This window comes from Eschrichtius robustus, chromosome 3 (genome assembly GCF_028021215.1).
Source record: "Eschrichtius robustus isolate mEscRob2 chromosome 3, mEscRob2.pri, whole genome shotgun sequence".
Taxonomy (NCBI): Eukaryota; Metazoa; Chordata; class Mammalia; order Artiodactyla; family Eschrichtiidae; genus Eschrichtius; species Eschrichtius robustus.
In genome coordinates this window covers 30,828,076-30,841,298 of record NC_090826.1, presented here as the reverse complement: position 1 = coordinate 30,841,298, position 13,223 = coordinate 30,828,076, and the positions used below count along the sequence as shown (strand labels likewise).

Genomic DNA, 13,223 nt, shown 5'->3' with positions numbered 1-13,223 from the left:
GTGGTTGAGGAAGGTCCCAAGTCCACTGCAGTAGAACTAAAATCTCAAGCTCTGGGCAAAGTTTACCCTCGAATAGTTATTTTAAAGCAGAAAGTACTGCTTTGGGGCACCCCTCCCCACTCCTAAGAACACGAGAATAAGTAGTACTTCTTTTGCTGAATCATATGTTTTCTGGGTTTTTCATACAGCTAGCATATTTGGTAGCTTACTGCTTCGAAACCCAGCTGGTCACCAAAAGCTTGAAGTGGCAGAGAAGAAGAAGGCTCAAGAATTTATTCACCAGTTCCTCTGCAACTCACCCTGAGCCTGTCCATCTCCTCTCCTATTCTGCCTGAGGCAGCCAATTACCAGCCCCACCTGTTTCAGCTCCAGAGCTGCCCTAAGAGCACGTGAGCCCACTGGGATGCCAGAGTGGCAGCTGCCTGTTTCCTGAGCCCAGACTGCCCTCCCCACCATGACTGTCACACTCACTGCTGCTGCGAGTTGTGAAGACATGACGGGAAATCCACCACAATAAAACTGACATTCAGCATTCAAATTTAGTTATTTAACAGATAGATCTTTTTTTTTTTTAATGTTTAAACAACTGTACTTCTTGTGCTCACTCAACCTGCCTCCAGGGCATATAGTGCCTTCCCTGTAGCTTGGGCCGGGCTCCCCATGATCAGATATTTGAACAAACTTTGGAGTCCTGAAGGATGAATGAGTTGGACGGCAAGAATGCAAATGGAAGCTGCTGGATAAAGAGGCCACAGCCACCCCAGATGCTTCCAGCTCTCTGTCTGAGGACGTGTGTTTACACATATTGCAAACCCTACCCCCCTTCCCACTCAGATACGGCTCAACAACTCTGGAGCTGGCCACTCAGCCTCCGAGGGCAATGCAGTGGCTTGAAAATGAAAATATTGAAGAAATTGGTGTTCTGGTGAAACAAGTGGAATTTCCTGGGCCAACAAATCCTCCAAACTGTATATAATGTATCCCCTCTCTTATATGTGTAATATATTTTAATGATAAATGTATTTTTAACAGTGGTTGGTTGCTTGTATCTTTTAAGAAATGGCAGCTCTCAGCAGCTGGACATCTGTGGCTTAAGCACTGGGGCAGGGTGGTCCCTGGTGGTCCAGTGGTTAAGAATCCACCTTCCAACGCAGGGAACGCGGGTTCAATCCCTAGTCGGGGAACTAAAGTCCCACGTGCCACGGGGCAACTAAGCATGCGCGCCGCAACTACTGAGCCCGCGTGCCGCAACTAGAGAGAAGCCCGTGCACCGCAACGAAGAGCCCGCTCGTCACAACAAAGATCCCATGCACCGCAACTAAGGCCCGACGCAGCCAAATAAATAAAATAAAATAAATTTTAAAAAAAAGCACTGGGGCAGCTGGTCAGGGGCCAGAGAGATATTTGCCTGGCAGTCTGGTGATAACAGCCACTATTTACCTTTTTCAAGCAAGAGATAGTACAGGCATGGCCCCAACCCCTTGACCCCTGATCTAGTTTCTGAGGATTGTCCCACTTTGAATATTCTAGAGAAATAGCTTATGGGGGAAATGGCAGCGGCTGCTAAGAGGTTCTGACAGCTAGATATTTACAAGTCAGGAGCAGAGTAAAGGCACGTACAAAATCGCTTCTTGGATCACCACTACTCCTTGGTAGTGTAAGTGATTTAGATACCGGCCGGTAGGATGACAATGTGAACGGTTAAAGAAAGAATGGCCAGTAGGTGGCGTTGCCTGGCCCGGGCACGAGTTCCATGGAAGCCGACAGTCTTCTGCAGGGGAAAAAGCCGGGAGAGACGGCCTCGGCAGGGGTGTGAGGAAGAAGGGAGTTGGGCGTCTTAAGCGAGGCTGTGAAGCGGAGAAGAGGTGGTGGCGTCCTCCGGCCAGGCTTGGAATACTCCCCATTTCTGCCATTTGGGTCCAATCTTCCTTACTGGGACCCTCCTGCCCATATTAACTTTGTTAGGTGAGGAGGGGAAGCTGGGGCCACAAGGAGAAACCCGGAATGTCACAGCCTTCCAGGCTTCCCCCTTGCGGTCCGGGTACGAATTCGGCAGCTAACTGGGGTCCTTCCCGTTGCGGTTGTGGCTGCTAAGGTGAGGGGAGCGCAAGCCGGGCTGGGGCTACTTTGGATTAGTGGCCGGGGGTCTGATCACTCTTCCTTGCGTCTGGTGCCTCTAGAGCCGAGCCCCGACTCCCAGCAGGCAACTCCCCCGCCACCCCCCAAGGCGGAGGACTAGGCGGGCACTGCCCCGCGCTGGACGAACTCGTGGCCCCGCGAGGTCTCCTTGGTGCCCACCCCGTCCCGCCCCTTACGCTCGCCAATTGGAGGCTCGAGCTCAGCCCCCACACCGACTAAACCAACCAGAAGCGTCAGGGAGAGGCGGAGCCACTATCTCCTCCTTCCTCCGGAAAGCGGAAGCGGAAGTGACGTTCAGGGAAGGTGGGGGCAATCATGGTGCCGCTGGGGAGGGGAGAAGCTGCTGCCGCCGCCGCCGTTGCCGGGAGCCGCGGAGGTAAAAGGCGAAATCAGACGCGGCCTGGGCTGGGGACCTCCCGGGGGCGCGGGACTTAGGCTCCCTCCTGAAGCATTTTCCAGTAGGGACCCCAGACCGGTCACCGTAGGGACCCCACCCCTCCTCCGTTTCCATGGGGATGGGTATCCAGCCCCCCTCCCCTGTTTCCATGGAGATCCGGACCCTGCCCCTCTTCGCCCGGCTTGGAGCCCCCCAGCCTGACTTCGGGGTTTTCCGTGTAGCCCTGGACTGGGGACTATCCCAGACAGGTTCCTTTTCCCAGCCTCCTTTCAAGGGTGCTCCGTTTGTATTTCTCGTTTGCCACCCTCAAACCTCCTGGTCTTGTTTGTTCCGGACAGTTGGTCTCCGCGTTGCCGCCTGTGGTGCTGGGGCAGCCCAATGGGGCCCCCGGTGCTCTTATCTCTCCTCTCAGATGCAGCGAAATGTGCATCTACCGGGTTGCGTAAGCCAGAGCAAGGGGTCGGGCCGGTTCCTCCCGGCTCAGATCCCTTGGCCTGTCTCTGGTAACTACCACTCTGTCTAGCCGCCCTACCGAGTAAAGGTTCACTTTCTAATCCGGAGCAGAAGAGAAAGATAAGTGCAAAGCCAGACTGAAAACTAAAAGTGATTATTTTTAAATTCTCTGTTATGTCTGCCAGACCCGCGTTTGTGGAACCTATGTGTTTACAGGTAGAAGAAGAATCACTATTCCAGAACAGGAAAACTTCAAATTTGATATTTTTCCCAAGAGAGTTTATCGTTCCAAGAGAGTATATCTGCAGGTCTTTCATTCATTTAACTGACATATCCTGAACTCCTCGTGTCAGTGTACTGTGCTAGGGGCAGTAGAAACAAAAATAAGACTCATCATTCCCTCATTGCAGAGAGCACACTATAAAGCATAGCTTCTAGTGGACACCAGATTGTTTTAGGAGATAAATAGATAAAGTGATCTTCATTAGATATGCCTGATTAGGGATTAGCCCCACTACCCAGAAGCTGAAACATCTGTTCTCGGGAGGAGGGAACAAATTCACACTTGATTCCTCTACTGTTGTCAGACATTGTGCTTTAACATACATTATGTCTTTTACTCTGCACAGCAATTTCCTGAGAACAGGAATTACCAGTTCCACCTTACATATGAGAAAAGTGAGGCACAGAAAGTTACCCAAGTAGTATGTAGTGAAGCCGGGATTTGTGGGTAGGTGACCCTGCCTCCAAAGCCCTACTCCTTCCAGCATAGACTTACTGCCTCACGGTCTGATTTGGGGGATATTTAGGTGGAGTTCCCTTACTTTAAGATTTATAGCAACTCAGCCTTGAAACAGTTTGCCCCTATTTCCCCTTAAGTGTTTTGACCAGCCTTCACAGTGTTTGGCAGTAAGGCACATTTGGAAGGTCTTATAAGCTGCTACTTATTACTTCCATTTTTTATTTTTATTTTTATTTAAAATTCTTTTTGGCCGTGCTAAGCGGCTTGCCTGATCTTAATTCCCCGACCAGGGATTGAACCTGGGCCCTCAACAGTGAAAGCGTGGAGTCCTAACCACTGGACCGCCAGGGAATTCCCATTACTTCAATTTATTAAAAAAGACATTGTTTTTCCTTCAAAATGACTTGATGGGTTTAAACTTAAAAAAAAAAGTCCCAGGGAAGATGTTTTTCATTTACTTTGTCCTGCTCTTGAAACAAGAGGAAAAAACAGCCCTGTGATTGCTGAGGAGGTCCCTGGGTCCTATGGTATGGCTCTGACTCTGGCTTTGTTCTGTTGCAGACAGGTCACTACCTTTCCATTTCTCACAATTGGGCTGAGCACGACTGAACCATGGGGGAACACAGTCCAGACGACAGCATCAGCTACTTTGAGGTAGAGGAAGATGAGCTGACCCCCGATGACAAGATGCTCAGGTTTGTGGATAAGAACGGACTGGTGCCTTCCTCATCTGGAACTGTTTATGATAGGACAACTGTTCTTATCGAGCAGGATCCTGGCACTTTGGAAGACGACGATGACGACGGACAGTGCGGAGAACACTTGCCTTTTCTAGTGGGGGGTGAAGAGGGCTTTCATCTAATAGATCATGAAGCAATGTCCCAGGGTTATGTGCAACACATTATCTCACCAGATCAGATTCATTTAACAATAAACCCTGGTTCCACGCCCATGCCAAGAAATATCGAAGGTGCAACCCTCACACTGCAGTCGGAATGTCCAGAAACGAAACGTAAAGAAGTAAGTAAAGCAGTGGGTGAAGGCCCAGTTTGGCTTTGGGGGAAGTCCTTACACAACTCTTATCAGCAGTTTCAGCCAGGGAGTATAGGAGCCCCTGGAATTAGGACCTCCAATGGCTTTCCTTACTGTATATGCTTCATGTTTTTTGTTGTGACTGCTTTCTGGAACTTTTGGTGTGTATGGCCGCATTGAAATCTGGGAAAACTAAATTGCAAATTTCTTCCCCAGATCATAAATAAAATAGACACTTCACTGAGGTAAATCCATGTCTCTGATGTGGAAATAACTGGATTTGGCTTATCTCTGAGTTGTGTAAAGATGACTTGTTTTGGAGAGATGAGTATTTGCTGGACTATACTTTATTAGTGAAAGTTTAATGGATAATAAAGGCTAGCTTTCTTTTTTTTAAATTAATTAATTAATTAATTAATTTTTATTTTTGGCTGAGTTGGGTCTTTGTTGCTGCGTGCGGGCTGCGTGCAGGCTTTCTCTAGTTGCAGCGAGCGGGGGCTACTCTTCGTTGCAGTGCTCAGGCTTCTCATTGCAGTGGCTTCTCTTGTTGTGGAGAACGGGCTCTAGGCACGCGGGCTTCAGTAGTTGTGGCACTCGGGCTCAGTAGTTGTGGCTCGCAGGCTCTAGAGTGCAGGCTCAGTAGTTGTGGTGCACGGGCTTAGTTGCTCCGCAGCATGTGGGATCTTCCCAGACCAGGGCTCGAACCTGTGTCCCCTGCATTGGCAGGCGGATTCTTAACCACTGCGCCACCAGGGAAGCCCAAGGCTAGCTTTCTTTTGTAAGAAACTCGGGCAGGAGGCAGTAAATGAGAGCAGGTTATCTAAAAGAAGTTTTCGTGCTCATATTTAGCTAATGTGCGTAAGGTAACACGTATTACAATGTTTCGAAAACTGTAAAGCATTGTACAGATTGTACTAAGGGTGATAATTAGCAGAGTAAAAGATGTGGTTTAAAGGTAGTGATATACATTATCCGGGAGCTAATTGCAGGTCAACTAGGAAAAAAACCGATCCCTGGTAGTTGCAATGCCAGGGACTAAATGTAAGATGTTACCAAACAGCCACTGGGTAAATTGTTTAGCAGAATATTTTTCTCTTTTGCTGTAATTCAGGTCTTGAAACGGGAGAATCGTTTTTTTCGTGGCATTTGGTTTTCCTTTGCTAGCCTTGGAACCTCAGAGCTGGAAGGAACCCTAGTGAGACCATCTTGTCTTACCTCCCACCTCATGCAGGGATCTCTCTGCAGCATCTCCGACACCAATGCCTCTGGTCTCTGCTTGAACACTTACAGAACGACGAGAGCACAGTGTTTCACAGTCCAGCCTAATACAGAGTTTGTTGGCCAGCTCTGATTGTTAGAAAGCTTTTGCTCGTACGCAGCCAAAATCTGCCTGCCTACAGCTGCTGCCCACTGGTCCCAGTGCTTCCTTTCTTCTTTTTTTTTAAATTTATTTATTTTATTTTTGACTGCGTTGGGTCTTTGTTGTTGCACGCGGGCTTTCTCTAGTTGTGGCGAGCGGGGGCTACTCTTCGTTGTGGTGCGCGGGCTTCTCATTGCGGTGGCTTCTCTTGTTGCGGAGCATGGGCTCTAGGTGCACGGACTTCAGTAGTTGTGGCTCACGGGCTCTAGAGCATAGGCTCAGTAGTTGCGGCGCACGGGCTCAGTTGCTCCGCGGCATGTGGGATCTTTCCGGACCAGGGCTCGAACCTGTGTCCCCTGCATTAGCAGGCAGATTCTTAACCACTGTGCCACCAGGCAAGCCCCCAGTGCTTCCTTTCTGAGCAGCAAGCTAAACCTTCCTCCCACCCGACAACCCCTCAGGTAATTGAAGATCATGGGTTTCTCTACATCTTTTCCTGTGCAGGCTCGACATCTCCATTTACTTAAATGTTCCTCTTACGACATTTTCCTCTAGTTTCTCATCAGCCTGGTCACCTTTGATTGTACAAGTTCCAGTTTTCCAAAGTCCTTAAAATTTGTAATTGAGCACAGTCTCACAAGTGTGAGTTAACTGGCACTGAGTACTGTGCGACTCTTTATCTCTTCATCTGGACACTGTACTACAATTGTGATATGGTCTGTATTTTATTATCAACAACATCCTACTGTTAGCTGGCACTTGGAAATCTCTAGAATGGCGTTTCTTAGCTGGGGGTAGTTTTGTCCCCCAGGAGACACATTTGGCAATATCTGAAGACATTTTTGGTTGTCGCACTGGGGAAGTGCTACTGGAATCTAGTGGGTAGAGACCAAAGGTCTGTAAAATATCTACAGTGCACGGGACAGCTCCCTACAACACATAAATAATTGTCTGGCCCCAAATGTCAGTTAGCTGTATTCCAATAAAATTTTACTTACAAAACAGGCAGTGGGCTACCCTGACTACCCTTAGTCTAGAACATAGGGAGTTGTAGCAGAGAAGGATGGAAATACAGCAGAGATTCAGACATGGAAGGCAGTGACAGCATGCAGAGGGACCTGGACTGTATTCTGGAAATACACTGAAGGTGTCTGAGCCAAGGAGTGATGTGGTTAGAGTGGTATTTTAGAAAGGTTGCTCTGGTAGCCGTGGCAGCTTGATTGCCTGGTTAGGAGATAGTTGCAGTTTAGGTTTGGGGTTTCCTTTGAGTCTGATGAAGGATGGTGTGGAAAGAATCCAGAGCTTTTGTTGAAGTATAAGAGAACTTGGTATATTATTGGAGTTTGAAGAATGAGCCATGAATTGGGTCTGACTCAAAGGATTCATCCGTTTTTCCAAGCGTGTTGAGTTTCTTCTGTCTCTTAGCACAGGGGCCACATGGGTGACTGATGGAGCTTCCGATCTCAGTAGTGAGTTAAGTAGTTCAAGTCCACTGTGATAGGTACTTTGAGGCTCATTCAGAGTGCTCTGTGCCTGCTGAGGAGAAAGCGGCCGACTCTCCTGTCCCCCTCGCCCTCCATGAATGGTGATTCCACAACAGGAATCAAGAAGACAGGAAGAGGAGAATGTTTGGTGGGGAAATTGATGAGATGGTCGGAGTATAATGAATGTATAGTCCTTAGGGAAGAGCAACGTGAACAAGTTGAGAAGCCCTTTGGAAATGTGGACCTGAAGTCGAGGAAGTGGCTGGGGATTAGAATTGCGGATCCATGAAGGAGCAGTAGTTCAAACTGTGGGCAAATAACCCAAGGGAGAAGTAAGAATTGTTCTGAGAATTGAAGGGTTGGAAAGAGAAAGAGGAACCAGAGTTCCCATAGTCCCAGGGTTGGGTGGAACGCAGTGCTGTGGAAGCTGAGGGAAGAGAGATTTAAGAAGTGTGAATATTCCCTTGTGACCCTGCAGAGGGATTGAGGGGCCGAAGAGGAGCCATTAGTTCTGCTGCTTGTGCAATTGATCACCTCATGGGAAGACTTGCGCTAGAGCGCTGGAGGCTGAAGCCAGATGTCCAGCGATGGAGAAGTGAGTGGGCAGTGAGGAAACAGGAGGCAGGAAGCATCAACTTTTTCTTTTCTTTTTCTAATAGGGTAGTTGGAGGAAGAAGAGTGATGAGGAAATTTGAACATGGCTTAGGGCCTAAACTTTGGGCCATCCTCAGTTAATGATTACTATGTGAGAGTGTTTCAAGAGCAGATGTTTGGCAAACATAAAGTTAAATCAAGACAGAGATTTGCTTATTAGTATGGGATTTCTCAAGAGCTTTTGATAATAACTAAGAAGGAAGGACATGCAGAATTCTCCAAATATTTTGAACTTGGGAAACCATTTTTCAGGTCTTATTTCCACGGTCAGTGTTTTGTGGAACACATTTTGGGAAATGCTGATCTAGGCAGAAAAGGAGGAGATGGTAGAGAAGGAATGATTATGCAGTCAGTGATATGAGCTGTCACTTTCCCACTTCGTCCTACTTGCAAGCCTGGTTTACCACTCATGTCTTCTGATCCTTGATAATCATGTAATAGGACAAGGTCAAGGGCACATGTAAGCACCTTGTTCAGTCTACCGTGGATTTAGCTCACTCTACTTTCCTCTCACCACATTTTCCCATTCTATCCATGAGACCTACACGGAAGATTCTAGAAACTATTTTTGAAATCATTAGTTGCAGGGTTGGTTGGGGATTGAGGGAGAAGCAGCAGTGGCTTTCAGCCTTTGAAAATTTTGCTAAATGACCAGGCATTCAGGAGACTCGCCTTCCTGAAGCACCATCTTAACCGTAGCTTTTGTTTTAACAGACGTGTAGCTTTCGTTTTAACAGAGGTGTTATTTTATTTTATTTTTTGGCATTTAAATCCATTTAATTGGCCTGAAGAGGCCAGTGTTTATGACTATTTGATAACACTCTTCATGATTTCTTTACATTGCCCCACCCCCACCTTTAAAGAAAACCCAGAAAAACAAAAACTTGGTCTTTTCTCCATCTCTACGCCCAGGTGTTACTCTTGAGAAATCAGATCATTTGATAACTAGTTAAGTCTTCTTGGCTTCCGAAGCAGCTTATTTTCAGAGTCAGATTTTAGCTTGATTTTCCTGTTTACCCTTGATTGTTCCATTGTTTCCTATAGTGTGTGGTTGGCTTACCTATTACTTCATTTTTTTCCCTCATGCTTGTCGTGTGCAAAAATAAACCAACCAGAACCTTGCTACAGGTGCTGTCTTCTCCTTCCGCAGGGCCACTGGTCATTCCCATTCAAATTGCACATGTCTTATTCTTGAACTTGCTACTTTACTACTGTCTGCCTGTTGATTTGGTAGCTTTGAAAACTCTCAAATCAAAACATTGTCATTTTGCTGAGGATCAGCATTCTTTTTTTTTTTTTAATTAATTTATTTATGGCTGCGTTGGGTCTTCATTGCAGTGCGCGGGCTTCTCATTGCGGTAGCTTCTTGTTGTGCAGCACGGGCTCTAGGCGTGTGGGCTTCAGTAGTTGTGGCACTCGGGCTTCAGTAGTTGTGGCTTGTGGGCTTAGTTGCTCCGTGGCATGTGGGATCTTCCCAGACCAGGGTTCGAACCCATGTCCTCTGCCTTGGCAGGAGGATTCTTAACCACTGCGCCACCAGGGAAGTCCAGGATCAGCATTCTTAAGCATTGCTCTTTTAAAACCTTTCTACTCAGCTGTATTTCTAAGGAGCTGTATTTCCTTTAGTCAGTTCATGCAGTCGATGGTTTCCCAAACTTTCTTGCATCTGTGCCCTTCCTGAGACCTTTCCAGGACTGTTAGGTTATCTGTTCATCTACCTCTGTCTGAACCACATTGGTGAACATAACGTTCCTCCCCGCCCCACCAACTGATCTTGCACTTTTCTGCTGCATGGTTGGCCAAGAAGTGTGAAGGGGCTTCCCTGGTGGCGCAGTGGTTGAGAGTCTGCCTGCTAATGCAGGGGACACGGGTTCGAGCCCTGGTCTGGGAAGATCCCACATGCCACGGAGCAGCTGGGCCCGTGAGCCACAACTACTGAGCCTGCGCGTCTGGAGCCTGTGCCCCGCAACGGGAGGGGCCGCGATAGTGAAAGGCCCGCGCACCGCGGTGAAGAGCGGTCCCCGCACCGCGATGAAGAGTGGCCCCCGCTTGCCGCAACTAGAGAAAGCCCTCGCACGAACCGAAGACCCAACACAGCCAAAAATAAATAAATAAATAAAGTAGCTATAAAATTTAAAAAAAAAAAAAAAAAAGAAGAAGTGTGAAGAAGCCCAGGAATCACATACCAAATATGCTCTTCATGATGCATCAGAGTATTCCAGTGTATTGATTGGGAGAGAATAGCTTTTTCTACCAAGAAGCACAGTTACAGTGATGCTTTATGAATTAGGCTGCTTGCTACGTTGGTCAGTGACATTCCAAGGGGTCTGGTTTTTTTAGTGTGACAAATTTTAGGTATAAAAATAGGGGGGAAAATTTGACTCCAGTGTTTCAGAGCCTTTTTGCAACGTGCCCTTTACCTTGGGAGACCCAGTTCCAATCTCATTCCTCATTATCAATCCCTCAGGCAGTGGAAGGATCCACTCAGACAAACCAGGTTGTTGCTGACTCTGCAGAGGGGACCCACCCACTTTTAGTCTTTGCACACAGTGATTATATTCCTTTACAGGTTCCCTTCTGAATACCCACGGAATTGCCCTTCAGAACTAGGACAGAGACTGTTTGTGCTTGAAATGCTAGTGTTAAGGATCCATTCATTCTTTCCACAAGCTTTTGCTTATTGAGTATCTACATTTGTCAAATACCAGGAAGAACAAAGAAATAATCTGTGCACTGAGGGACTCTAGGGGAGTCTAGCAGGGAGACCGCTAGAGGCTGTATGTGCGAGGTTCGGTAGGAAACCAGAGCTGGAAGCATTTTCTGTTTACCAGCAGACAAGTCATTTGAGCGCTGTCCCCTGCATGCCTGCATGTGTGTCACATACCTCTGTGCAGCATTCAGCATTTCCATCACTGAGGCCCACTGGCTTGGAAAAGGGACAAGGGTGGTTTTATGTTCATACTAGTTTTCCAGCATAATGCTGCAGGAATAACAGTTCTCGGATTTACATTTTACATAGGCTGTACCTGTTGAGTATTGCTAAAATTTCGCTGTGGTAGGACATTGGAGAAAGAATCCAAATGTTATTCTCTTATTTAAATCAAGCTTATTCTTAAAATTGTTTCTTCTGTGATGTGCGCAGGGATAATTTAGACCTAGGTTCCGTCTTTGTTCTGGTATATACAGTGTGGCCTTGGGTAAGCTGCTCTGTTTCCCCTTTTGTAAAATTGAAATGAAAACATCCCGTTGCGTTTCGTGATGGTGAACTGAGATTTATTCATTTATAAATATATAACGGGATGCATAGTGTCTGGTGCATGGTGGTTTGGTCTGGTTTGGTGAATGTTCATTTACTTTCTCTTCCTCGTAGGCCCACATAGTTCTTGAAGGAGGTATGGAAGGAGGTATTCTGTTAAAGAAAAGGTTAAAATTGTCTTTGTTAGGAACTCTTTGGGAAGCATTTTCTCCTAAAACAGGGTTATAAATTGTGTTTGGGTTCCCTGGAACCCACTGACCCCTAATTTGCTGAACTGTCATATTAATACAGCTGTGGAATGTGACCCACCATTTTGAACCGTGTTTTACAAGGGGAACATGTTGGTAGTTCCGCTGGAGGGGTTCTAGGTGCAGCCGTTGCCACAGGTAACCTTCCACGCTCATGCTCTGCTCCCTTGGACTTCTCAGCCTTCCGTAGCAGCAGGCCCCCAAAAGTTACTTCCATGGTGGGCAGTTGGGGCACGAGGCAAAGCTGGGGGCTCTTTTTCAATATTATTCTTAATTTTTTTCAATTGAGGTAAAATTGACATATAACACTATATAACATAATGATTCAGTAATTGTATATATTGCCAAATGATCACCACTGTAAGTCTAGTTACCGTCCATCCCCACGCAGAGTTACAATCTTTTCTTCTCGTGATGAGAAGTTTAAGATCTACTCTCTCAGCAACTTTCAAATATACAATACAGTATTATTAACTGTAGTTACCATGCTGTACATTACATTCCCATGACTTACTTACTTCATAAGCTGAGGACTCTTACAGCTAAAGATTGAGGACTCCTGTTAGGCTGGCAATGACAGTGGCAAGAGGGTTAGATGGTTAGCATCCTGTTGAGTGCCTGCTGTGTACTAGGCACTGTGTTAGGGACTCTGATAGTCTTGTATTTTCATACTAATCTTATAAAATAGGTACTGTTAGCTCTCATTTTACAGATGAGAAAACGGAGGCTTAGAAACATACAACTGGCAAGTGGTAGAGCTGAGATTTGAACTGAGGACTTTGTGCTTTTCTATCATACACACCACCTTTGCGAAGACAGAGGAGAATCAGACACTGAAACCCATTAGCTATGAAAAGGGCTGAGAAATGAGGGGCAACAGGATGGGTGGCATTAGTTCTGTAAGGGTAAAGGATTGAGGTGTGGGAGCAGCTATGTGAATTCAGCTCTGAGATGGTCAGTGGAGGTCACTGCAGGGCTCTTCCATTTCTACTTCGAGCTCTTTGGTTGCACATTATGGAGTGGGAGAAAGGAGATCACTGCCAGTGTGGAAACAGAGTTGGTACTGGGGAGAGGGATGGGAAGTCCCTAGTGATGGGAAGGAAAGGGCAGCTCCTACAGCTGTAACAGCCAAGCCAATCATTTATTCATAAGAATGTTCAGGTGCTGGGTGCTCACGATCAGAGGCTCCCTTTCCTTATTGAGAATGGCGCTCTTAGTGTGTGTAGGATCTAGTTCTCTCGGACTCATTTCTTTTTCCTCCAGCAGAAACCCAGCCTTTTTTCTCTTCTGAATTTTTTTAAGCTTTTGTCTCCTGGAGTTCCAGTGTTTTTCTCATTTTTGCTTCTCTCATTCACCTTTCCTCCTCTGGTCCTGTTGACTTAACAGGGCAGTCATCCTTGTTAAATACTTCTCTGTTCTAGAACTACTCAGAACACTTTATGAATCAACATCAGTTCT

At 46.7% G+C, this 13,223-nt stretch overlaps 2 protein-coding genes across 7 annotated transcripts in view; both read left to right on the top strand.

The window, feature by feature from the left end:
• INPP5B (inositol polyphosphate-5-phosphatase B) overlaps nt 1-1,034 on the top strand; it is a 43,699-nt gene extending 42,665 nt beyond the window's left edge. For all 4 annotated transcript variants that reach the window (XM_068539553.1, XM_068539555.1, XM_068539554.1 and 1 more), the window contains one exon: nt 189-1,034. In XM_068539553.1, coding sequence (XP_068395654.1) covers nt 189-304 — 116 coding nt within the window. In that variant the 3' untranslated portion in view covers nt 305-1,034. The remainder of the gene's footprint in view (nt 1-188) is intronic.
• A 1,402-nt stretch (nt 1,035-2,436) lies between these two features.
• MTF1 (metal regulatory transcription factor 1) overlaps nt 2,437-13,223 on the top strand; it is a 43,446-nt gene continuing 32,659 nt past the window's right edge. For 2 of the 3 annotated variants that reach the window (XM_068539550.1, XM_068539548.1), the window contains exons 1-2: nt 2,437-2,515; nt 4,293-4,751. In XM_068539550.1, the coding sequence (XP_068395651.1) occupies nt 4,344-4,751 (408 nt within the window). In that variant the 5' untranslated portion in view covers nt 2,437-2,515; nt 4,293-4,343. The remainder of the gene's footprint in view (nt 2,516-4,292; nt 4,752-13,223) is intronic. The other variant, XM_068539549.1, reaches the window with a different exon arrangement.